The sequence below is a fragment of the Natator depressus genome, chromosome 10 (genome assembly GCF_965152275.1).
Source record: "Natator depressus isolate rNatDep1 chromosome 10, rNatDep2.hap1, whole genome shotgun sequence".
NCBI classification, from domain to species: domain Eukaryota; kingdom Metazoa; phylum Chordata; order Testudines; family Cheloniidae; genus Natator; species Natator depressus.
Window position 1 is genome coordinate 32,395,422 of NC_134243.1, and position 25,888 is coordinate 32,421,309.

At 47.1% G+C, this 25,888-nt stretch overlaps 1 protein-coding gene across 3 annotated transcripts in view; it reads right to left on the minus strand.

Moving 5' to 3' along the window:
* MGRN1 (mahogunin ring finger 1) overlaps window positions 1–25,888 on the minus strand; it is a 105,561-nt gene that overhangs the window by 63,130 nt on the left and 16,543 nt on the right. For all 3 annotated transcript variants that reach the window (XM_074965661.1, XM_074965659.1, XM_074965660.1), the window contains exons 2-4: window positions 18,548–18,666; window positions 16,930–17,018; window positions 3,722–3,868 (exon numbers count right to left, since the gene is read on the minus strand). In XM_074965661.1, the coding sequence (XP_074821762.1) occupies window positions 3,722–3,868; window positions 16,930–17,018; window positions 18,548–18,666 (355 nt within the window). The remainder of the gene's footprint in view (window positions 1–3,721; window positions 3,869–16,929; window positions 17,019–18,547; window positions 18,667–25,888) is intronic.

A 25,888-nucleotide genomic window follows, 5' to 3' on the forward strand; every position in this document is an offset into this window, starting at 1 on the left:
TCTCTGTACAATCAAGGAGAAAGGACTTTCACAGGCCATGAATAAGCATGAGACTATTAAGTGACAAGAGGATCATCTAGTACTGCTGCCTCCTTTCTGTACACACTCAACTGAATGCAGCCAGTAGGCCAAGGCATACATTTAATTAGCTGGTTCACCGCCATCAAAAGGAATTAAGTTCAAAATCCCACATTCAAACAGAATGTGTAACAGGTAAGTGACCCAGTGTCACATGGGCTGTCACTTTAAGAGAGACAGGGTTGGGTGGGGTGGTTTTGCAATACCTGATACTAATAGAAATGAAATGTAATAAATCATTCCAATGAAATCAGCTGTGCTTCATTGTGCCTGCAAGCAAACAGTGCAGTATAAGTAATTTAGGGAAGAGCATCTCTTGTCTCTAGAGCACATGGAGAAGAAAAGCTCTGCACAAGTACTGAGCAGTATCCTCACACAGAGTTAGAAACCAAAACTATTAGGTCACCTTTGGCAGCACAGAATTGTTCCTTAAAGTGCATGTCCAGCCCAAATGGCTAGTTTTAAGTGACTCCAGTCATGGGGCTGACTCCAACTCTTTCCCTTAAGGGACTACTGAACGTTCATACCTCACAGTTAGGAAATGGTTTTGTGACATTCAGCAAGACACCTGCAGCTGTAAAATCCCTAGGGACCCTGTTTTAACGAAGAGCATGACATGCCAGTGTGGTGTGAGGCTTTGGACAGATTAGGGAAGGGAGCTCAAAGCCACTAATCACGCAATGAAACACACAGGCTGCTCATACCACACACACATGCTATCTTCCCCAGCCTAACAGGTTCCAGAAAACTCAGCTGTCTCATGAAACAGACAGACAAGTCTCAGGCAGAGAAGAGACAAGAGACTCCTTGTGTCTTCAAGATGGATTCCCGTGGTACTGATGCCATTCCTTTTCTAATTGGAGTGCTGAGCCATTCTGGGAGGAGATTTCCTTTTGTCTTTGAAATGGACCCCAGTTCTCTCAGCAAAGGGAAGGAGACCTATTAGCTCTGGATAGAGCTGCAGGATAAGCAGGCCGGGGGGGGGGGTTGTGGTTCATGTAGAATGGTCTCTGCACAGAGAGCTGAGAGTCCCTCCTCCAAAATGCAGCAAAATGACTCGAAGAGGCCCAAGCCATGCTCCAAGCCGGGGACTGAAACAAACATCATGTTAGTATGATTAGGGATTGTGAGGTGGGTCTTTCAGCAAAGTAGCCAGGGAAGTGAGCTTCAGCCATTTAGAACTTCCAAGGAGCATGCTGCAGACTGGTGGCTAAGAGGACACGTCTGCCTTGGCACCTTTGGAGGAAGCCTCTCCTGCTTCAGAGATTGGCTTCCACTTAAGAGGAAAAAGTGACTTTGGTTTTCAGAGATCCTGTTCCCCCCTGAAGCACTGGGCATATCAGTCTGAAAGGGGTGAGAGGGGGCATTGATTCTAACACACACAACAGTTGCACACACTGACCCTTCAGTTTAGATATTAGCGTCAAACCAATGGAGATAAAGTACCCTCAATGATCGTGCACTCCAATTAGTGTGCTAAAAACGCAGCTCTCCACTTTGAGGTGTTCTAAAAATGCAGCCCAGAGTTGTTTTTTCCACCAGAACTTGGAGAATAAATCAAAGCAATTATAGTGTTTGCCCTTACAGAACTGCTTGGCAAAGCTAAAATCAGGGCTTTAAAAGAACGTTTTTAGTAGCAGCGTGCTAAATCCAGAGAAGCAGAGATACCCACTTCAGGCAGCTGCACTAGCCCCAAGATGTGCTTACAAAGCTGCCGCCACCATCACATGGGAAAATAGTCTGGGTTGAATTAAAGCAGTTTATAAAAGTCTATATTTGCTGCTCTCTTCCCCAGATCCCTATTATCTACCACATCTGCATTAAATCAGGATCTTGGCTTCAGAAGAGTCCATCGGCTTCTGTTGCAACCATAACCACCACCACCACCACACAGTCATAAGCCATCATTATCCTCATTGTATGGGTGGGGAAACTGAGGCATGGTTGATTTGCTCAAGGGTCAGTGAAAGGCAGGAACAGAACCCAGCTGTGCTCTTTCAGTCTAAGGACTTGCGCACTGGACAGCTATGCCACCCCAACATAAAGGCACAGTCCCTAAAGATGATCCCTTTTCAGAGCAAGGATGAGGGATATTCTGCAGGGCAGTAGGAGAGAAGCTGGCACCGCTGCTTAGCCATGTTTCACCAGTTTTAGGGACAGAGGACTTCAAGTGCCAAGAGTGTCAAGCCAAGACCTTCGCTAGCACTAAATTCACAGGAAACCTTTTTAAAGACTTACAAAAACATAACATGGAAACAGTTAGGATTTCTAGAAGCCTGCCTATATACTGCACTGCTCAGGAGAAACTGGGGCTGAAGAGCTGGGTTTTCAAAGCTTCCCAAGAGGTGCCAAAGCTTTGTAAGAGGAGCTAATTTATTACTTTTCACAAAGAGTAAAGACAGCTGCAGGCTTTAACAAAACTAGAGAGGAACCTGATCAAAATCCTGACTTTGGACACCCTCCAAGTTTGGAGGAATTCACATCTGGATGGGAATGTTCAGCCTTTGGCCCCATTTCTAAAAACAACATTCATTGATCATTAGCAGGATGTTTACATTGTGCCTAAGCAAGTCTTTTGACATCAATTCTATTTGATTTTTTTTTCTGCTTTAATCATCAATAGATCACTTATCTTAAATTACACAAGTCTCCTTTAAAAGCCAGTATGATGTATAACACAATTGCAGAAACCCTTAATTCTAACTGTAGAGAGATGTCAGCCATCAATTAGAGATCTACATTAAGCTTCTCCAGGCTAGAGATTTCTGTTAGTGACAAAAGATCCTGAGCTATTTATAAATAGAGGGGTCTAAAAATCATGCCATCTGAGGCCTGCAGTAGTAAGTCACCAGGCCCCCGTGTACTTAAATTGCATGGAAAAAAAGAAAATTACAGGCACCCTAGGTCTTTAAACACAGGAGTGTGCCCCCTTGAGACTAAAACATCCCAAAAATATAAAACTCCGCCTTGATTGGACGCAGCCTAGATATGCTGATCTAGATTAAGCATTGCATATTAGGACTTTGAGTCTTCATGACTGAATTATATTGACGATACAAGCCACACTAACATTCCCTTGGTTGAACTTTGACCACACAAATGTTAGAGTAGGCATCTGGAAGGAAACATCTAACAGGCATTATTGCCTATAAAACACAGGAGAGACCCTTCAGTATAATTAATTTCATAAGATGGTCATTTAACCCCTAAAGCCGGGGGAGGTGGCTCGATTCCTTACACATTTTTCCCCTCTCCTGATCCTTGAAGGGCGCTCATTCTCACTGCATCAGTTCTATTGACCCAGGTGTCGCAATGAAAAGGGACATCCTCTTGAAATCTAGTCGGTCAGTTTCAAAAAATGAGCTTACACCTTCAGGAGCTACACCTTGTGTCTCCCTGAGAAACTGTATGGCTTTAGTTTTCTTTTCCCAAATGTGCGTGGAAAAACCCACACAACTAACTAACAGGGGAAACTACTAAGATACAGAGCTGCCAAATGCACAAAGCAAGCAAACTGTAAAGGAGAAACCTCGCGCTCTCTCCTGCCTCCTTTGGTGCTACTTGTACCAGGAGAAAAATTTCAGACAGACTTGTGACCTGTAAGTCGCCAGTGCCCCTTTAAATCTGTTTTCCCAGTACTTACACTGCCATGCCACTGATGAATTCCTCTGTAGCCTGGCAGTAGATTGTGATGGCAACACGGGCATCAGCATCAAAGGTGAATTCTAGGCTGTACAGGACTTTCTGCTTCCCGTTCTCCTCAGTAGGACTGTCTAGGTCATCCTTATACCTACAAGAAAAAGCCAGAGTCAGGACAAACTTTACAGATGGAAGAGACTTGCTATCTCATCTACTTCATCCCCAGAGGCCAGTGCAAGAGTGTTCCTAGAGTATGTTAAGCTTTGTCCAGTACAGTCTTAATGATTAAAGCGATGGGTCACCGTGTCACCACAGAGAGGTCCACTGTTCCAGCAGAGCTAACTGTCAGGAAGGTTTTTCGGATAGTCAGCCTAAATTTCCTTGTTATCTGCCTCAGATCAAGATACCCCCCTAAACCCATCCAAGTCACCCTGCTCTTGCGAGCAACCCCAAGCAGCATAAGTCTCCCTGAGATGAGCATTTAAGCCAAGAGGAGGAGATCTGCCCTAAGCAGCAGCTGAATCTCTTTCAGAGGTTATTTAACTGAAAAATGCCTGCTACTGACGTGTTAGCTCAGGGGTGGCCAACCTGAGCCTGAGAAGGAGCCAGAATTTACCAATGTACATTGCCAAAGAGCCACAGTAATACGTCAGCACCCCCCCATCTGCTCCCCCACCTGCCGCTCCCAGCACCTCCCACCCACTGGCAGCCCCACCAACAAGCACCTCCCCCTCCCTGCCCACACCTCCCGATCAGCTGTTTTGTGGCATGCAGGAGGCTCGGGGGGCGAGGGGTAGGAACAAGGGCACAGCAGGCTCAGGGGAGGGGGCAGGAAGGGGTGGAATGGGGGTAGGGCCTGTTGCAGAGCCGGGGGTTGACCAGTGAGCACCCCCGGCACATTGGAAAGTTGGCACCAATATCTCCAGCCCCGGAGTCAGCACCTATACAAGGAGATGCATATTAAACTTCTCAAGAGCCATACGTGGCTCCGGAGCCACAGGTTGGCCACCCTTGTGCTAGCTGATCTCACAGTCACTCTATTTCAGTCCCAGGGAGGCAACGGTCACAATCCTACAGAAGAGAAAGCATTATAAATGAAGTTATCCACACAATGGACAATGCACACTACAGCCTGGTTCCCGCCGATGTAAGTGCCATAGTACACCGACATAATAACCCCATCTCCATGAGAGGCAAAGGGCTTATGTCAGCGCAAAACTGTTCCTTACATCGGCTGGAGCCATGAAATTGACAAGAAAGCCAGCTTCCAGCTAGGCTGCTGCTGGGTCTCCACCCCAAGCTGGGCTGCCACTCAGGCTCCTGGCTTAGACTGCCACCCGGGCTCCCCAGAGGGAGCCCTGCTGTCCCCTGGTGTCTCGACTCCCTGCTAGGAACATGGCAGCTGACCAGATTCTGGGCATGGATCACCCCACCGGAGGCGAGACACACCAGGCAGCTTCCCCTCCACTCTCAGTAGAGAGGTAAGAAGCCCTGGCCAGGCAGCTGGGCTTCCGGTGGGAAGCAGTGCAGCGCTGAGAGCCCTGGATCTCAGGCCCCCACACTGCCCCTCTTCAGACAGTGGACGTGCTCCTGGTGAGGACATGCACCACTGACAGGACGGCAGTGTGGACATCAGCTGTCACATTAATTACTGTGGTGGCTGTAAGTCAATCTAACATAGGTCAACTTAATACTGTAGTGGAGACATGCCCTGAAGGAGAGATAGAAGGGACAAGACACACTGGAAAATCAGAGGAGGATGTAATTTAAAATGCTCCTCCACCGCCATCATCCCTTTCTCCGTCACAGTCCTAGGGTACGGAGGCCTGGTAGGGAGCAAGGCTCCACAGCCCTGGGGCTCACTTCTGGTTTATGCTTTATGTTCCTAGAGCCATGCTTCAGGGTTTCAGCTGGCCACCTGCAGCAGTCAGGAAGGGATTCTCTCCACAACATATCTGGGGAGGGTTTGGGTTTTTTTTGTTTTGTTTTTAAATATCTCCTTCCTTCATCAGCGATGGGTATGGCTGGAGATGGGACACTGGCCTCTGAGGTGGCACCGAGCATTCTCTCTCTCTCACATGCTTAGACGGCTGGCTGTTGCTCAGGGTCCAACTGATCGCCATATGTGGGGTCAAGAAAGAATATTCTCCTAGGTGAGATTGGCAGTGATTTGGGGCATTTTTCACCTTCCTATGCAGTTTGGGGTGCAGGTCACTTGCCAGGATTAGCTGGGTCTATCTCACTTAGTTCCTTGCCGCTGCAGGGGCCTTGAGCACTGGTACACCTTGGCTCTCCTGATCTCTGCCTGCAGCATAAATGCGTAGTCTCATTTTGGTTGTGGGGTTAGCATCTGGATGCTGGGTGGTGGTGGTGGTCTGGGAGGTCAGACTATATGATCTGGTGAACCCTTGTGGGCTTAAACTCTACTACTTTATGTTGTTCAGCACTTCCTGGGCAGTGCTGGACTTCCACTAGTCCAGTATCTGGTCTCATGGGCTACTATCAGATGCTTCAGAGGAAGGTGGAAAATGATGAAATAATCTAGCCCCATCAGTTAGGGGTTGGTTTGTGTCCTAGAGTAGGACGGTTTATCTTTCTTATACATTTTTATCCAGCCTAATGTCACTGCTGATTCTGTCATTATCCCTGTACATTCTAATCCTTTTCTGAACCCTGTAAGCTCTCTTAGTTGCAAGAACATCCTGAGGCAATGAGTGCCTGTCAGGCAGAAGAAGGGTTAAAGCAGCCTTGGAGAGGCTGCGCAGAACCCAGATAATTAGAAGAGGGCTGACTGAGCCAGCCAATAGGGAGAAGGCTTAGTGGAGCAGCCAATTAGGGCCAGGCTGGCCCATATAAGAAGGGCTGCTGAATAGAACAGAGGGAATCTCTCCCTGGAGTGCAAGGGAGAAGGACTGGCTGCCTTAGAGGAGTACCTTAGATAGAGCAGTGCTGGGTAGGGTTAGGGGAGCAATAGTGAGCTCTAGCCTGAGGATTGCCAGACTGAGGCCCCTGATAAAAAGGGCCAGGAAGGTGCTAGGGCTACAGGGAAGTGGCCCAGGGAAATAGGCAGTGGGAGTTGGAGGAGCGGCAGCACATGGCCGCCGGCTATAGGGTCCCTGGGTCAGGGCCCAGAATAGTGGGCAGGTCCGTCCACCCTCTTTTCTCCCACTTGTCACAGAGGGAGTGACCAGTATTCAGACTGTAGTTTACACCTTGAGGGGAGGGGCTAGACCGAAGGCTGCAGTAGGCCACAGCAACAAGTGGATGGACTAGAGACAGCTGGTTCCCCCGGAAGAGGGGAGAAAGCGGAGTGGGGCACAGCTGGAGAGCCGTGCCCAGAGGAGGACGCCACGATCTGGGGAGCGATGCGGGTCTTAGAGGCAGAGCAGAAGTGATGGCAGTGAGACACCACTAGAGGAATGCTCATTGGTAACCAAGAGCTAATTTCCAGCATGGCCAGCAGGAGGCACTGAGGTGGTGAGTCCTGCCCCATTACAGTGCCTTAGTTATTTATGTGCTTGTAGAAAAGTTATTTCTGTGGATCAGTTTTAAACGGATTGCCTTTTAAATGTCTATAATGATACTGAGCTTGCTGCCCAAGCCCAGCTTCTAACATCCTACCAGTAGCACATCTGAGGCTCAGCTGGTTAAATTAGGTGGACAAACCATTCAGGGAGGCCTAGATAACAAAGGGGCTTTTGCCTAGAATCCTTCTGGCTCTCCAGCACCTGTAGATCTTCTCTCCCAAATAGCCACACAGAGCACTCTATAAGGCTATCCGGAATACACAGCAGATGTAGCTAGATGTTACTTTAGCAGGATGTCTCCAAGAGAATCCATAATCAACATAAATCCAAACACCAACATAAATTCCACCTTCAGTGGGCATTTAATAGGTATGAGGTTTTAAAGCATCAGTGATTTAATATAAAAGCTGCCAAATAAAGATTAAAAATAGTCAAATTAAACAAGCAATGCAGGGAATGGTTACAGCCTTATTTTTATTTCCTTAGTGCACAGCTATCTGGAAGATTCCATACAAATCAAGCAAGAGACGACAGACCTTTCTCCAGGGTTCACCTAGGTCAAAACAGGAACTGGCTTCTTAACCAGCGCTTTTCCAACTTGCTGGAATAAAAAGGATAAAAGCAAGAAATAGCTGCCATTCTGAAACCGTGGCCGCTATGACCTACATAAGGCAGCCGAAGTAGAACGTGACCAGGTTGCGTTTGCACTATTATGCAAATAGATACAGTCCTGATCTAAGTCTGGTTACCGGTGCCACTCAAGAGAATAAATTCACGGTAAAGCTCAACGCTGTAACCATGGAAAGGCATAGCCAGATCAGCAAGCTCTCCGAGTGAGCGCGAGTGTAACTTCGGCATTTCAAGCAGACTGACAGACTGAAGGAAGCAGAAACCTCTAGACCAAAATTTTCAACAAAAAAATCCAACTTTTTCCCACTTGCAGATCTCTACAAAATTTCAAAGGGAGTTGCGGACCACTTTAGAAATCTTAGACAGTCTGTGGCCAGGGGGCCGCAGACCACCGGTTGAAAACCACTGCTCTAGACATGTACAACACAGAGAGCAGCAGTGCAAGCTTCCCTGCACCATTCCCTGCCAGCGTGCTTGCCCCTGAGCTCAAAGAACACCCCCTAAAGGCTCAGGAGACCTTTGTCTCCATGCCACCACTGACATTGGGGGAGGGGGAATCAGTACCAATTTTGAGTGGGAGGGGAGATGGTGATGGGGACACCTCCCCAGTGGGAAATGTACCAAAACGTAGACCTCATTTCACATAGGCAGCCAGGCAGCCATTGGCCAGGAATACCATTGGCCTAGGCAGGGTTAAAAAATCAGCAACACAAGCTCTATATACTATTAACAGCCACCAAGCTAGCCAGGATGTGCATATTAACATACACTAGGCGAAAGCAGGGAAGCTACACGTAGCCATGGGAACAAATGCAGCACAGTTAGAGGTAAGAAAGTTGCGTATCGTGTCATTCCGAGGGCTCTGACAGTGCGCACCCACTGATACCAGCCCGTTTCTCCACGGTGCTTGCTGTGCACGCTAGGTACGGCAGTGGCAGACACAGCCAGGCTAACCCTGCCGCATGTTAAACCCTATGGGATGGGATTGTTAGAAGCACTCAGCACTTTGTCTGGAGCCTGACAACAGTGACCTCGGAAAAGACTGCGGAAACGTACAGTAAACTCCGCTCCCTGGGACTTCAAGGGAAGTGGAATTAAGCCAACACCAAGCACTTTTGAAGGTCTCTCCCTACAGGTTCTGAGCTCAGTCATTAGCAGGGATATAGTTAATTTCTCTTTACAAACATTAATACCCGCTGCCCCTTATGAGGCATGTATGGTAAGCAGTACCCCCATTTTATGGATGGGAAAACTGCAGCAGACGATGTTAAGAAACTCATCCAAGGTCACAGTGGAGTCAGTGTCAGAGCAGGGATTAAGACCCACAAGTTCCTGGCTCTCAGGGCTGTGCTGACACCTGTCAGCGTCTCAGTGTACCTTAATGAAGATCTGTGGTGTGCTTCTCTGCATCACAATGCCTCTAGTAACCACTTTGCTCATGCCTATTGGGGCCAGGTGAGGACTCTCAGACAGGCAGGAGAGTTCGGGGGTGTGCTCCCACCTGCAGGACCTACATAGTCTCTTGCCATAAAGGACTCCATCTGCTTTGTGAGATACTATCTTTAAAGCATGATCTGATGAGAGATGGAGCACCCCGAGAGAACCAAGTAGTCGGGAGCACATTACACCCCAGATTGGCTGTCCACTCGAGGCGCTGGTTACAATCGTTAACCTTTTAGATCCCAGAGAATCTTTGTGGTGTCATGAACACCGAGAGAGATCAGAGGGTTTCCTGCTCTTAGATCACTGAAACCTGTTCAGAAAGGAGGTTGAGGGCCCCTCGGCCTGCTCTGCAGTTCTTCTTACTACAGACCACCTCTTTGTCCTCTAACCTGTCTCTCAGCTTCCTCCACCGCAGAGGGCTGGGGAGCTCTGTTGCACAGCTAGCTGGCGGTTCAGCTGAGCTGCTGATGTGTCGAGAAGCCATGCACTCTCCTGGGTCCCCCACTCATCTCTCAAGGTTCTCACTGTTCCAGGTCTCCCTACTCCCATCACCTCTGGATCGGCTGCCAATGTTTGTCTCTGTCCCCATCATTCCTAGAAATAAAGTGTTTAAACCCTACATGGTCTAGGATCCAGTTATGCGAGATTGCACCTCCTCTCCCTTGCATCCCATCTGGATCGTTATAGTCAGCTGGCTTGCTCTCCTGGTCAGGTGCTGGAGTTGCACTCTCTGGAAGCTGCTCCTGTTGGCAGTCCAGCAGAGTTGGAGTTCTGTCTGACTGGAGCCGGGGATGGCGCATTTACGCTTTGAGCCCAACCATCATGGAGTAACGCTGTTGACGTATTTAACACCAGGTGCCCTGGGGCTGGGTGTAAAGAACCTGCCAGTAAGTAGGGGTGCAGGTGGTCGAAGGTTATGCTGTGCACTATGCTGGCCTGCTGCAGGAGCGAGGAGCACTGAGGGCTATTTCAGACTGCTGTGCAGAGAGCAGAGAGATCCTTTTCTACGGCCTAGTTTATCACACAGCTGGTGGCTGCAGCTTCAGGAGAAAATTGTGTACTTAATCCTCCTGTGATCCTTGCAATGTGGAGCATCAGTAGGTGGCTCTGGGGTTAGTGAGCGCTCTCCAATTCCTGAGTCCAGTTCACTTTACAGTACATTTACACAATCCTTTCTGATTGCAGGGGCGAAAGGCCCAGGGAAAGATACTGTATGCACGTACTCGGTCAATTTCAAGTTACAGTGTGTGGAAGACTTTGGGCATTCATGTCCAGTACTATGTATACAGAGTCCTTTTACAGCCATCACTATGTATGATGTTAGAGGCACGTCTGAGAACAGAGATTTGATCCATTGTTTCACCAGTATTCAAAAAGGGTGAACGGGATGACCGGGGTAACTACAGGCTTATTAGCCTAGCATTAACCCTGGACAAAACCATAGGAAAGCTGATACACGATTCAATCACTAAAGAATTAAAAGGAGAGGAATATCATTAATGCCAGGCAACATGGTTTTATGGAAAACAGATCTTCTCAAACAAATCTGATTTCACTCTTTGAAGGGGTTACCAGTTTGGTTGATAAAGGGAATTGTGTAGATATAACAGACTTTTGTGAGGTATTTGACTGAGTACCGCATAGTGTTCTGATTAAAGAACGAGCACGATACAATAATAAAGCATACTTCAAATGGATTAGGAACTGACTGACAAATCTCAAAAAGCAGTTATCAATGGGGAATCCTCATCAAAGAGGGGTGTTTCTAGTAGGGCTCTGCACGGATTGGTACAGGTTCCAAGACTACTCAACATTTTGTTGATAAATGGCATAGTCAATTGCTTGATCACACTTTGGTTCATTATAAAATATACTCAAGAGACCAAATAACCAGTGTCAGTCAGGTTTAGAGTTATGAGCCAATAATCATATAGTACAGGAAAAAGGTTCTCTTTGATACCAGGGTCCGGGAAGCCATCCTGTGCAGTAATGTTACATGCACCTTACATAGAAAGCGTGCTCCCAAAATTACACATTCCATGTGGTGTTATTTAGATCATGATTTTACAAGTTACACATCTCTTTCTACGTTGCTCAAATCCAACCCATCAGTTTGTCCCAGTACCCTAACTTGTTTTTCTGTTCCTTCCTTATCTTTGTTTGGGAAATTACCTTCCAGGTACTGGCCATGAAGGTACTTCCCTACTTTGTACGAAGGCATGGAACAAATGTATCTTGATTTTGACAAGTTTCCTTATTCCAAATGCTTACTTCAGCAAATGCAAGGAGTTATGGAATACTTAGCATAGTGAACAGGGTTATGGTACAGGCCAGCTTAGGCTATATCACTGTTACAATATTTGTGCTTTATGTTAATGGTGCACAAGGCATACCAATATATTTATATGTTGCAGATAATATATATTAGTGTGTATACATATAAATATATATTAGTTGCAGATAATATATATTAGTGTGCATACACACACACACGCACATGCTAGCCAGCATATATTAGCCAACAATTTTAATCAAATTTCTGGAAGTAAATATCAATCTATTGATGATGAACTTGCAGATGACACAAAGATTGATATAATGCGAAATGATGATTGAGGACAGGGCAGTCATACACAGCCATTTGGGTTGCTCATTAAGCTGTGCCCATTCAAACAAAACACGTTCATCCAGCCAAATGCAAAAATTACATGCCTGGGAACAAGGAATGTAGGCCAGACCCACAGAATGGTGGACTGTATCCTGGAAAGCAGTGATTATGAACAGGATTTAGGGATCATAGTGGACAGGCAACTGAAACATGAGCTCCTAGTGCAATGCTGTGGCAAAAAGGGCTAATGTTTTCTTTGGATGGATAAACGGGGAGTAGTGAGGAGTGGAGAGCGTTTTCATGGCACTAGCAGGACTGATACTAGAATACTACATCCAGTTCTGGGGTCCACATTTTAAAAAGGATGTTGAGAAAATAGGAGAGGGTGCAGAAAAGAGCCACAAAAATTATTCAAAGGCTGAAGAAAGTGCCCTAGAGTAAGGGATTTAAAAAGCTCAATCTGTTTAGTTTATGAGAAAGATTGAGAGGCGCCTTGATTACAGTGAACAGGTATCTTCACAGGGAGAAAATATTGAGTACTAAAGGGCTCTCTAATCTAGCAGAGAAAGGCAAAACAAGAACCAGTGACTCGAAGCTGAAGCCAGACAATTTCAAACTGGAAATAAGCCACAAATATTTATCAGTAATAATAATAATAAAGTATATTTCTTATAGAGCTTCTTTTATCAGCAGATCTCAACGTGTTTCACAAAACCCCTTGAGGTGCAGAAACGTCATCCCCATTTTACAGATGGGAAACTGAGGCACTGAGAGGCTTGTCCCAGGCCACACAGGGAGACCATGGCAGAGCAGGGAATTGAAGCCGGGTCCCCCACATCCTTAGCCAGTGCCCTAACCACTGGGCTATCCTTCCTCCAGTAAGGGTAATTAACCATTGGAACAAAAGACCAAAGGAAGTAGTGGGTTATCCATCTCTTGATGTTCTCAAATCCAGACTGGCTGCCTTTCTGGAAGACGCTTTAGTCAAAAACAAGCTATTGGGTTCAACACTGGGGAACTGGGGTGCAATGTAATATGGCCTGTGATATCTAGATGATCCACTGGTCCCTTCTGATCCCTGCCCAAGGAGCTTACTATCTGATTCCAGAAGTGATACAAGTGAGAGCAGCAAATGCCATGCTTAATGAAGGAAGGGGAGAACGGGACTGTGAGACCCCTAAAACAACCTGGGCCAAGTTAAATGAAGTCACACAGGGATGAAATAGCCCTGCAGCTCCCAGTGCTGTCAATGCGAGATGCACAGGCAGTTTGATTTTTTGCTGAGCACCTACAAGTTCCAGGGCTGCTTTGATCTGAGCCACACCCACCACAACATGGGTTCCTCTGCTTGTCTCTCTTCCTTGAAGTTCTCTCTTGGGGACAGCAGAAGTTTTACTTTCTCTCCCTTGGCCTGTCGGTTCGCAGCATGAGCTGGCCAACGAAGCAGGAGCGGAGTTACAGTAGTAGGGTGATGCGACAGAGGTGCAAGCCTTAATTACAAACAAGCAACTATTCTCCGCTGGCAAGTGCCAGGTAAATCGCTCTGGGCAGACTCCCAAGCGACAAAGTGGTATACTGCCTGCCTCCTCCAGCATCCCCACGCAGCCTCCCTTCGTCTCAGGCAAGATGTGGACAAATTGGAGAAAGTCCAGAGAAGAGCAACAAAAATGATTAAAGGACTAGAAAACATGACCTATGAGGGAAGATTGAAAAAACTGGGTTTGTTTAGTCTGGAAAAGCGAAGACTGAGAGGGGACATAACAGTTTTCAAGTACATAAAAGGTTGTTACAAGGTGGAGGTAGGAAAATTGTTCTTCTTAACCTCTGAGGATAGGACAAGAAGCAATGGGCTTAAATTGCAGCAAGGGCAGTTTAGATTGGACATTTGAAAAAATTTCCTAACTGTCAGAGTGATTAAGCACTGGAATAAATTACCTAGGGAGGTTGTGTAATCTCCATCATGAAGGATTTTTAAGAGCAGGTTGGACAAACACCTGTCAGGGATGGGCTAGATAATACTTAGTCCTGCCTTGAGTGCAAGGGACTGGACTAGATGACCTCTCGAGGTCCCTTCCAGTTCTATGATAAGTCTGAAGAAAGCAGCAGCGGCAGAGGGCAACAAGATCCCACCACCAGATGGCCTCTTTCCACACACATAATGCATCTCAGGACTCAATCTCCCTCCAATAACTGGAGATGACATCCAGGTTAGGAGCTGCTGACCAACGCTGGCTTCCTGACTTACTTTCAAACTTATTCATAGCACCAAGAGGAGAAAACTTCCTCAGCCATTTGACTCTCAGGACTTTATGTGGTGACAATTGGCTTGCAGCTGTTCTGTCTCCTGTGGGGACTCACCAGCTGGCAGAGTTCCTATCAGGAACTCACAGTCAGCTTATGAAGTGGCAGGGCAGGAGGGAAAAGAGGTCATCTGACTCTGTTATATTCAACAGGAGAGCTCACCCCTGCCCCTTCTGAAGTTAACACAGGGGAGTCTGGTCCTGGCAGGAAATCAGGAATTTGCACAAGTTCTCAAAGACACAGAGGTTCAGGCAGGAACATTAATGAGTGCGGAATTTCTCCCAGTGACCACCACAAATACTTCAGGTTTGGCAACACTCTGAACTTTGCTCACCAGTCACAGCATGGCCCGGAGCCAGAGTGGAAGTTTCCTCACACCCTCCCCCAAAGCTCTGAACTGCAATCTAGAAGGATCACCTAGCCCTCCAGACAGGTGAGACTCCAGCTAACAATTCGGAGACAGGGAAAACCCAAGAGCTTGTGGGAATTTTACAGTCAGATCTCATCTTTCATCAAAAAGTGAGCCAAATTCAGCCCATTTTACAGGGACAGGAGGGAGAGAAGAGGAGAATCTCCAGAGAACTAGGAACTGGCTGTTTTTCCATGTTCACAATCACAAAGAAACCCTTGCTGGAGAGGTCAGGGAGGGGCTTTTACACGTTCCTAGGGAGAGGGGTTGAACTTCCACTCAGGACAGGCAGCACAGTGCAAACTGAGACCTTTCCCTTGTGAAAAAGGCTGCTAACCCTTAAGTGTTAAAGGATTCTTTAAGTGTCTGGGTCACTAGAACTCCTAAACATACTGATCTCAAGAGAAAATTAAACAGTGCAGCACTGACCGTGCTCTGGAGCTCACTCAGGACCAGTAAGACTGACTACCATGTGAGAGGCCAACTCTTGAAAGCAGATAGTACCTGCATCTATGTGGGTTCATCGCTGTGGTACCACTGAGCACCTTACAAACAGCAATGCAGCCTCAACTCCCCCGGATGGCAGGTCAATTTCATTCTCCCCACTTGACAAATAGGGTAACTAAGCTGCAAAGCGGGGAGATGACTTGTCCATCAGCAGGCCTGTGACAGAGCTCAAATTAGCACTTACAAATTCCTGTACTAGCAGCAGGCCCTTTCACAGATATAAGACTCCGCACATCTGAGAGCTGGTGCGTTGCTAACCTATGCTTCCTAGAGGACTAGGACACTGTTTACATAGCAAGTCCTGGCTTCAGAGGAAGCAGGAATTAAGGTGTTATCCCAATAGAGACAGACATACCCTTTGGCTAGAAGAGTCAAGAGCTCTTCGTAACATGGACATTTGCCAAGGCCCACTATCTGAGTGGGCGCTTCTTCCTTCTCCACCTGTCCAGCTCATTCTGAGACCATCACTTTGAGTTTTTGACCATTAAAAAAGACTAATCAGAGTTTTCAAAGAAAAACAAGGTTGATCAGTTTCAAATGCAGTTCTGGTTAATCTAGCCCCTTTTCTACCAAGAGAGACAAGGTGGGTGAGGTAATTTCTTTTATTGGACCATCTGCTGGTGGTGAGACAGACAAACTTTCGAGCCACATGGAGCTCTTCTTCAGGGCTGGGAAAGGGACTCCCAGCGTCACAGCAAAATGCAAGGTGGAACAGAGTGTTTAGCATAAATAGTTAGCATATATCTTATGTTCTTATGACCACTCAAGGTGGTCATAGGACAAAAAGAGAGGGTTAGTAGATTACAGATTGTTGTAATAAGCCATAAATCTGGTGTCTGTTCAGTTCATGATTGTTAGTGTCTAGCAAAGTAATAAATTTAAGCTCCCAGCAGCTATAACTACACTGCCATACACTTTATACCAAGGCACCCAAACCTTGCCCAGCCATGACCTGGAATTGGCAACTTGCCAGGAATGCACACATTTCCATAAAATGACAAACGGCACAGACTCTCCAGGGGCTGTATGAAATGCTCCATGCAGCTGCCAGGCTGCTCCGACTGTGTGCTGGGACCTAGATCTACCCCAAGGCTCTACACCTGTATTAAACAAGTACAGCTGCAGGCTGATTGTTAAGACACTCCACAGCTACATTTAATCCACAGTCCTAACTCTAGCTACCTCTGCATTCGATTTAAGTGCAGAGCAGTGAGATATAGACCCGTTAGGCTGGATGAGCTATCTCCCTACAATTGTGGGATACAGTCACATGAAAGTGTGTGGATCAAGTGGGACTACACTGTGTTTTAGCCAGCAAGAAAAATCTGAAGCAGAGTTTTATTCAAAACTAATCAGTCCTCCTGGCCTGGCCCTTGCACCAAAAACAACTTCTAGCTTTGCAAACACAAAAGTTCAGAAAGAAATCTGTCTGCAGGTGTAGTGACATGACTATTATTTTCTATTTGTGTTAGTGTTCCTGAGTGAGACCCAAGTGTCACAGCTTCTTACAAGGCAGCGTTTGCTCTACTCAGCCTCTAGAGAAAGATGTCTCCCCAGTGCTGGTTGGAAATGCTGATTACCCAACTCTGGGGAAATAAATAACAGGAGTTATCTGAAAAGCCCTGGACAGCATTGATTACATGTGAACCCTGAATATTCTGAACACCCTTGGGAGTGACACTGGAATAAGGACTTGTCACTTAGTGCACTGAAGAGAAGGCCATCAAATGTAAGCGTGTCCCACCCTTTGCCTTCAATACAACAAACAGTTTGGTCAGTAAAGGTACCTCACGAGACGTAGAGAGTCTTTGCGGATATTCACTAAACTTCTCAGTGTCTTCACAGGCTCGTGTGGGGCTGGTGTGACATAGGGAAACTAGAATGAGAGGCAAGAAGTTGCTTTGTTAATATACCATCTTGGGAATTAACACTTTAAGCAAGATGCGACCTAATACAAGAAACATCCACACTGTCCGAGATCATGCTCATGTCAACACTGGGCTGCAACCAACTACAGCTGGCACTAAACAGCAATCCCACTGGCAGGCTCAGTAGAGAGACTCAAGCTGAATAGGCTAGAGAGACTAATCAGTCCTCTCCAGCTCAGCAGCAGTCCCCACAGCAGAGTGTACAAACACTGGCAGGACACAGTGCAGAGCCTGTCCTGAAGCTGCCCATGTTGTCCTTATGCAGCACTTTTCACCACAACCAGACATCTCTCTCTTAAATACCTCGCAGCTCATGCACATCTACTGTTAAATTGTCTGCCACAGGCAGGAGGCGGCACCTCTTCATGCTTGTGCTTTCTACTCCCCTCCTGGAAAGCTTGGTATTTGTTTAGTCTAAAATAAATCTCCACCCTTGGTTTGAGAAGAAGGAATATAATGCTTTCCTAAGTGCTACAGCCTAGGCTTGGCCATCTTAGCTCTACTCCTGCTCAGAACAGCGAAGTCTGAGGAAAAGACCCACGGGGAAATCCAGGACCAAGACTACTGTCCTTGTTCAAGAGAGACCAATTTACTTTCTCTCCCAGTCAGAGCCAATAGCCTCAGAGGTGCACACAAAGGGGAAAAGAAAAAGGTCTTGGACAGGGTCTTTCCCAGCAGGGAGTTGGCTGAAAGCCTGCGCTGAATTTATCCCCAGGTCTAAAACCTCCCTGCAGGAGAATCCAGGAGGTCATAGCAGTGCAATAGGTTTACAAGTGACTGCAAGGTAACTATACGGGAATCAGAGAGTCTCAGACCCAGTGCTGACAGCAGGTCAGAACTACTCAGCTCAGCAGTCTGCATTGAAGGGTAAAAGAACCAATGGCAATTAGGCTATTGATATCAAGCCTGTTCATAAGGCTTGGAAGCTTGTATAAAATGCAAATTTGAGAATCAGGAGCAGCACCCATGACAAACTGAATCATGCACTACTGTTACTTCCTGTTCATACCAAAGCAATCACGAGATGGAAAAAATCTCTCTCCAGACAGAGCATTCTGCAATTCCGTATTGCTGTCCATGCCAGGATCTCAGAGCTCCTTACAGTCTTGTCAGACACCTGAGAGGTAGGCATGATGCCCATATTGCAAATTGGAAAACAGAAGCAGAGAGAGGCGATGTGATTTGCCCAAAATCTGTGCTGCAGTGGGGCTGGATCGTGGCAGGATGTTCTCAAAATGGCATCCTCCATGTGGATGAGGGCATTATACCAGATGCCCACTCACAAATATACCACTGCCCAAGATCACACAGCAACTCACTGGCAGAGCCAGAAATGGAACATAGGGATATCCCAATCCCCTAGTATTGTGCGCCAGCTCCAAGACAATGCTCAGTCTCCTCCTGGGTAAGTATCGAAGCTGGGTTTCCTACTGACAGACACATACAGATGTGAAATTAACAGCACATGTGAACTTGCCTGAACGGGTCTGTTCCCCAGGAAGTTTAAATCCATGTTCTCCCCGAAGAGGTAACCCTCGGGATGTGGGGTATCAAACTTCTCACCTCCCATGAAAAAGTGACTTGCAAAGTAGTTTCCTGGAAAGAGAAAAAATTAACAAATTCATGTGAGATTCATTCCTGGAGCATGGCAGAAATGTGCAGTTTTTAGTTGGGGGGAAGGCGGCTGAGCAGGGGAGCATAAGACTTTTTTTTCAGGCAACAGCCATAAATCACAGCATCGCATTAAACAGCTCCTGGCAACACTGAATCATGCAGTCAGCGCCAACAGCACTGGGCAAGAAGCAGCAACCAGAACCCTACAGAAGGCAAGTCACTGGACATTTTTCATAAAAATATGCCCTACTTCAAATGGGACTTCTATCAGGGACATTCTCTGGCCTGTGTCATACAGGCAGGTAGATGTGAGGATCACAGTGGGGCCTCATGGCCTTGGAATCAATGTATTACAGGGTTGTTAACCCGATCGTAAATTTCTCCCCCAAGGAAGAAAGGAGGCAGATTCTTCACAACACTGCTGAATTCTGGGAATTATCCCACTTTCCATCCTCATTTTCAAGGTCCACCATGTGCCTAGCCAATGAGGAATGGACACGTTTCCTTTCAGATCCCATGAACTTAGTTCCTCATACAGCCAGAGGAGTGACTGTGAAGCAATGCTTGGTTCTTCTCCCTTCCCCATGCCCCTAGGGTGAAAACACATTACAGATAGGGTGCTAGAGGTAACCCACACGGATGCTAGTCTTGATTAAACACAGACAGCTATAACTGTAAAAAACACAGAGATCTGTAAGAGATAAACCCCAAGACTGAACACAACCTTTGCTCTGCGAGAGCCTCGCCACACGTTCATCTAATTCCATTTCAAGGGGATGCACTGAGGCGGCAAACGGTGTGAGACAAACTGGGTGCAAGGTCACTGGAACTCCTTCCTCCAGCAGTCACTGAATTACTCACAAATGCCACACACAATCTAGTCACTTGCAGAAAAGAGCTAGCCGCTTTGGGCAACTGCTACTCTCAAATGCAGCCGTCACATGTTCACAGTGCAGAGAAGTGAGAGGTGGCTCAGACCTATTAAGCCCCCATCCGAGCTATCTTCCTGCAGTTTTGAAATGGGGCTTTTCCATGCCCACAATGAGAAAGGAAATGGGCCGAATATAGCTTCACTGTCTTGGCTCGGTGCAATATACAGGAATTTTGGGCCCCTCAAAAGAGCACTACCTAGAGTGACTGCATCTGGAAGGTTATGGAGAGGAAGGAGAAGAATCCATCTGGCTAGCAGCACTGGTGAGTTGCTCTCTAAAAACAAGAGGGGTTTCATGAAAGGTTTCTCCTTTTTCAATTATATTCGTTCCTTTGGCTCCAAGAAAGGCTTTTTTTTTTTTTAACCCTGCACAGCTGGTACCACTTTAATGATGAGCTCCACACTGCTGAGCTCAGCTAACAAGCTCACAGGCCTCCAGATGTTTGTGTTTTAAAAACAAGCCTGCTCCCTGGATACACCAATCACAAGCTTCGCCTGGGTCCAGAATCTAGAGGGTACCAAGTCCACTGCAGCAGCATGGCAGTATTGAGGTATCCCAAACCACAGACCCCCCCAGGCAACTAGGAGCAAAAGGAAAAGCTATTCCCGTTACAAATCCAAGCCAGATTTTCTGCTCAATATAGCCACGGATGCATTGTGATATTTATGCTTATGCTGTGGTTTGTGAAAGCAGGATTTAGGAATCAATTTTACATTTTATGTAGGTCACGCAGGAGGATGTTTTGAGGCATTTGATCTGATTAACTCCAAGGAAAAGTCCTCTGCAAAAAATCTCAGAATTGCAGTGGCTGATTATCCTGGCTCAGTGTCAGATGGCTTGCTCTTGACTCTGGTTTGATATTCTATGAATGGGATGTGTTAACGGGATTATAGCTCTTCTCAATGAACCTGGATTTATGTGCAGTTCACATTAACATTACTGTACACAAATCCCCATATATTCAAAGGAGGTTGTATCCTTTAATAGCCTCATCAGAGCACCCATGGTACTTTTTCTCCCACAGGAACTCAAGGTGCTTTATAAACCATGGACCAATCCTGCATAGACCTACTCATGTGAGTAAGGTTTCCAGGAGCAGGCACTATCCCCACATGGATCACTTTGCCCACCACTGAAATGCAGCCCTAGCAGCTGTTTAAAAGAGCACAGCAATGCTGCGCTACATTACAGTTCAGGATGAGAAGTGAAGCAGACTATCATAGCCAACTGGAACTGCAGGGGGGATTTTAGGAAGATGGAACAGAACTGGCCAACTGTAATCTGGCCAGGACATTGCAGCTAGTATTTTCACACTTCTGAGAAGTGGTATTAGTATCTTTAATGTCCACAAATGATTAGGATCTCGGTTTTCGTTCTCATCCAGAAAATGGCCCACCTAGCAACACAGCCACCCTCTAATTGCAAGCTAGAGCATCTGTTTGGTACTCAGTCAAGAATCTCTCCTCCACTATATTACATCCTGGAGCACCCAGCATTTTACCTAGGGCAGTGGTTCTCAACCGGTGGTTCACAGGCCCCTGGGGGTCTGCAGACTGTCTAAGGGGTCCGTGAAAGGTTGTTGTTACCACAGAACAGTGGTTTTCAACCTGTGGTCATTGGGCCCCTGGAGGTCTGCAGACTATGTCTAAGATTTCCAAAGAGGTCCACACCTCCATTCAGCATTTTTTAGGGGTCTGCAAACCAAAAAAGGCTGAGAACCACTGCCCTAAAGGCCTCTCATTCACAAGTATTGCCCAGGCCTGATCTCACGTAGCTTGCAAGATATCTGACAATATCACAGCCCTACCTCAGCTGGGTGTTGGAAGGATAATGAATGTGTGAGGCACTCAGTGCTATGGAAAAGTCTATAAATAAACCTTGCCATACTGATGGTAGGCTGTATATGCCACCCAAAGCTGGGGAGGACTTCCAGGTCAAAACGTGAATTCTTGCTCTGCGGATGGCCCTTCTGCCTTAAAGTACTAAGGGTCTGCCTTGAGCAAGAGGTGCATGGTACAGAGAACAGCCATTATGTGACCCCAAACACTATTTCCTCCTCTCCTCCCCTATGGCAACTGGTAGATGTAAGGGTGAGTGCACATGCACGTAAAGTGCTCATTGAAAGGCAGACATTCCAAGCAAGAAACATAGCACTGTGCAAGTCCTAGAGAGCATAGGGCAAGGGATTTATAGGAGCTAAGAGGAAAAAAGCCAGAACAGCATCAGAAGCCCTTGGGAGTACTGGTAAAGACTTGGGGAAATGTACTAAATTAGTGCTAGATGGTTACCTAACAAGTCAAAGATGGCAGTGACCTGTGGTGACAGATTCATAATACAGTGTGCAATAGTTAGCAAAATATAAGTAGGTGGACACTTTTCACAAAGCGATCCCTCTGTGTCTGACCTATCAGGCCTCATCTGCAAAGGAAACCAGCTCAACACTTTCAAAAGATGAGCGTGGGAGCTTAAATTCATAACTTTGCTAGACACTGTGACATTGCACCCCATAATGCTTTATAGAAATATGCTTATGAGTGTAAATATGACATAACCAGAATATGCTTTATGCTAGATTTGCCATGTAACATATCTCTGCAAAGGTTATAATCTACGGATATATTCATCCTATTTGTATGTATGTATCATTTTTGTATTCGAAGTTATGAATATTGGCTATGTACCTGTTTGATTTTAAGTAGCCTCAGTGAAGCATTTGGTCAGCTTCTTGAGAAAAGACTGTTCTCAGTAAGTGCCCAATCAAGAAACACGTAAGCTGACAATGAACTTTGAGAGACACCAATCCCCATCTGAGCTTTCCTGGGAATGTGGCATCGGCCTGTAAAGAACTGAGTCATGCACGGACATGTGACTTGCCCATGTGACTCCAAAACTCCATCTCGTAGCTGGATTCTGCACAGGAGAGGAGAAGGAATTTCCACCCACAAGAAATGGAGGGGTTTCCCCAGGGGCTAAATAAGCCCCTGGGGAAACCCCTCCATTTGGTCTTCAGCTGGCTCAAGAGATAGCCTCTCCACCCCAAAGAATGCCTGAAAGAAACTGAAACAAAGGACAGTAACTACAGGGACGTGAGTGACAGCTGGACCCAGACTAGAAGGAGGCTAGTCTGTCAAAGAAGCTTATTGGAACATTTCTGAGGGTGAGATTTACCTGCATTTAGTTTCCTAATGTATCAGGCTTAGACTTGCGTGTTTTATTTTATTTTGTTTGGTAATTTACTTTGTTCTGTCTATTATTACTTGGAACCACTTAAATCCTACTTTCTATATTTAATAAAATCACTTTTTACTTATTAATTAACCCAGAGTATGTATTAATACCTGGGCGGGCAAACAGTTGTGCATCTCTCTCTATCAGTGTTATAGAGGGCGAACAATTTATGAGTCTACCCTGTATAAGCTTTATACAGGGTAAAATGGATTTATTTGGGGTTTGGACCCCATTGGGAGCTGGGTATCTGAGTGCTGGAGACAAGAGCACTTCTTAAGCGGTTTTCAGTTAAACCTGCAGCTTGTGGGGGACGTGGTTGAGACTTGGATCTGTTTGCAGCAGGCAAGTGTGTCTGACTCAAACAAGGCAAGGTACTGACGTCCCAAGCTGGCAGGAAAAATTGGCTCAGAGGGAGTCTAGGAACATCAGGTGGCAGTCCCAAAGGGGTTTCGGTGATCCAACCCATCACACTAACGATCATGGTTTTAATAAAGACACAGGATTCATGGCTTATTACAACCACCTGTAAGCCACTAAACCGCATTTTTGTCCTATGACTACGGGGTGTCAACGGGCCACTTCACCTTTATTGGTCCCTTAGAATGTGCGCTAAATACATATGCTAAACTATCTGTTCCAACTTGTATTTAGCTGTGACACACTTAGCCCTGGTCTACACTTCAGAATTACTTTGGTAGAACTGTCAATGAAGCGCTCCTTGCTGCTGTCCAGGTTTCCAGTGTAAGGCTTCATGAGCCACAGGGGTAATGGGCAATGTTCCCTCTAATCTTTTACATCCATGTGCAGAATGAATTTTGTTATGTGCACCAATATGGAGGTGATGTGTGGCGGGGGGGGGAGGGAGGCGAGGGATTCAGAGTGTGTGAGGGGCTCAGATATGGGGCAGAGAGTTGGGATGTGGGGGGAGGGGGAGGGCTCTGAGATGGGGCCAGGGATGTGGGGTTCATGGTATGGAAGGGGGCTCAGGGTTGGGTGTGGGGGGTGATGGCTCTGGTTGGGGCCAGAGGTCAGGGGTTCAGGGTGTGGGAGGGGGCTCAGGGCTGGGAGAGAGTGCTTGAGTGTGGGGAGGGTGCGGGCTCTGGGGTGGGGCCGGGGATGAGGGGTTTGGGGTGCAGGCTGCCCTGGGGCTGCGTCGGGGAGAGAGGACTCTGCCCAGCCTTCTCGCGCCACAGGAGCTCCGGGGACGGGGGAGAGGTGCCTTTCCCTGGCAGCTCCTCTCCCCTCTCCAGTCCAGGCCCCTGTGACTGCGCTGCGCAGCCCTTGATAGCCTGCTGCGTGGCTTTGGGGGAACTTAGGTAAGGGGTAGGTTGGGTCTCCAAAGATCACGATTGGCATTTCAACATCCCCCATTGGAATCTTCCGGTCTGGAAAGAAAGTCCCTGCATGCAGCTTTCTATACAGGCCAGTGTTCCTTAAGATGCATGGGCCATGCACCCTCCCTGACCACCCCATGTTGATGTCAGTGAAAGGACCCTGGTGATCCTCCAGAGCCTGCAATACCATAGAAAAGTAGCCCTTTCCGTTGATGCACTCTGTCGCAAGGTGGTCTGGGGCCAAAATTGGGACATGCCTTCCATCTATCACCCCACCGCAATTAGGGAATCCCATTGCAGCAAAGCCATGCACTGTTTCCTGCCCATTGCTCAGAGTCACAGTCCTTCGCAGCAGGAAGCAATTAATGGCCCTGCACACTTGCATCACCGCAACCCCCATGGTGGACTTCCCGACTCCAGACTGATATGAGAGTGACCGGTAGCAGTCTGGAGTTGCCAGCTTCCACACAGCAATCGCCGTGTGCTTTTCCCCTGTGAAGGAAGCTCTCATACTCGTGTCCTTGCGCCGCAGGGCATGGATGAGCTCCACACAGAGTTCAAGGAAGGTGGCTTTGCGCATCCAAAAGTTCTGCAGCCACTGCTCCTCATCCCATACCTGCATCACAGTCCGATCCCACCACTTAGTGCTTGTTTCCCGAGTCCAGTAGTGACGGTGCAGCTGCTCCCATGAATGCCAACATCAGTCTTGAACTGTTTCTTTCCATGGCACACAGCAGGGCAGGCAGCACAGATTCTTGTTCAGCTCATGAAATACTGCAGGATCTGCAGCGCTGTGCTCATAACACTCAGCACAAGACTGGAGAGCAGTGCAGGATCCCATGCTTTCAGGTAGAGATGGCGGGTGCACAGTTCACAGGGACAGTTGAAAAATGGCGCAAAATGAAGTCAGAAGCCCATGGAATGACGAGACGCAGAAAACTGCATCATGGGGTGGTGAGCCTTCCCCCAGGATGCACCGTGATCCACTCCCAGAACTCCTAGTGGCAGAAGGTGGTGAGTTGCATAGTGGGGTAGCTACCCATGGTGCACCGCTCTCTCTGTCGGTGTGAAAGCAAACTGGGGAAGTGCTCCACTGACACAAGAAGTGTTGTGTGAACGTGCACAAGCGATGTAATTACAGCAGTTTATGATCGTCAACGTAACTTACATCAACTTAACTCTGTAGCACAGACATGGTCTAAATTTAAACCTCTACTACCAATGACAAGCTGCTCAACCACAGTCACAGCTGACTTTTGAAGCTTGCCCAAAATAAAGAGAACATAGAACTCTTTATAAAGTCCTTACCCTGTTTAACTAGCACCTCAGATTCGTAGAACAGGGAGAATTGGGAGGGCGGGGGAAATCCAACTGAGTTTTCCCTGCTCATGCTTTGTTTGCTTCTTTACATTTTCCTCTAGACACAAATTAAGGGCTTGCTACACTTGCAAGTTAGAGAGCATTAAAGCAGCCCCGGGCGCCCTATTTCATGAGTGTCCACACTGGCAAGGCACGTAGTGCATCCGGACTCCGCAGCTGGAGCGTTCCCGATAATCCACCTCCACGAGAAGCATAACGCTTGCTGCGCCCCAGATGGAGTGCCGTGGCGCCAGTGTGGATGCCCTGGTCTATTAACGTGCTCTGATCGGCCTCCAGAAGTGTCCCACGCTGCCTGTTCTAGCCACTCTGGTCATCACTTTGAACTCTACT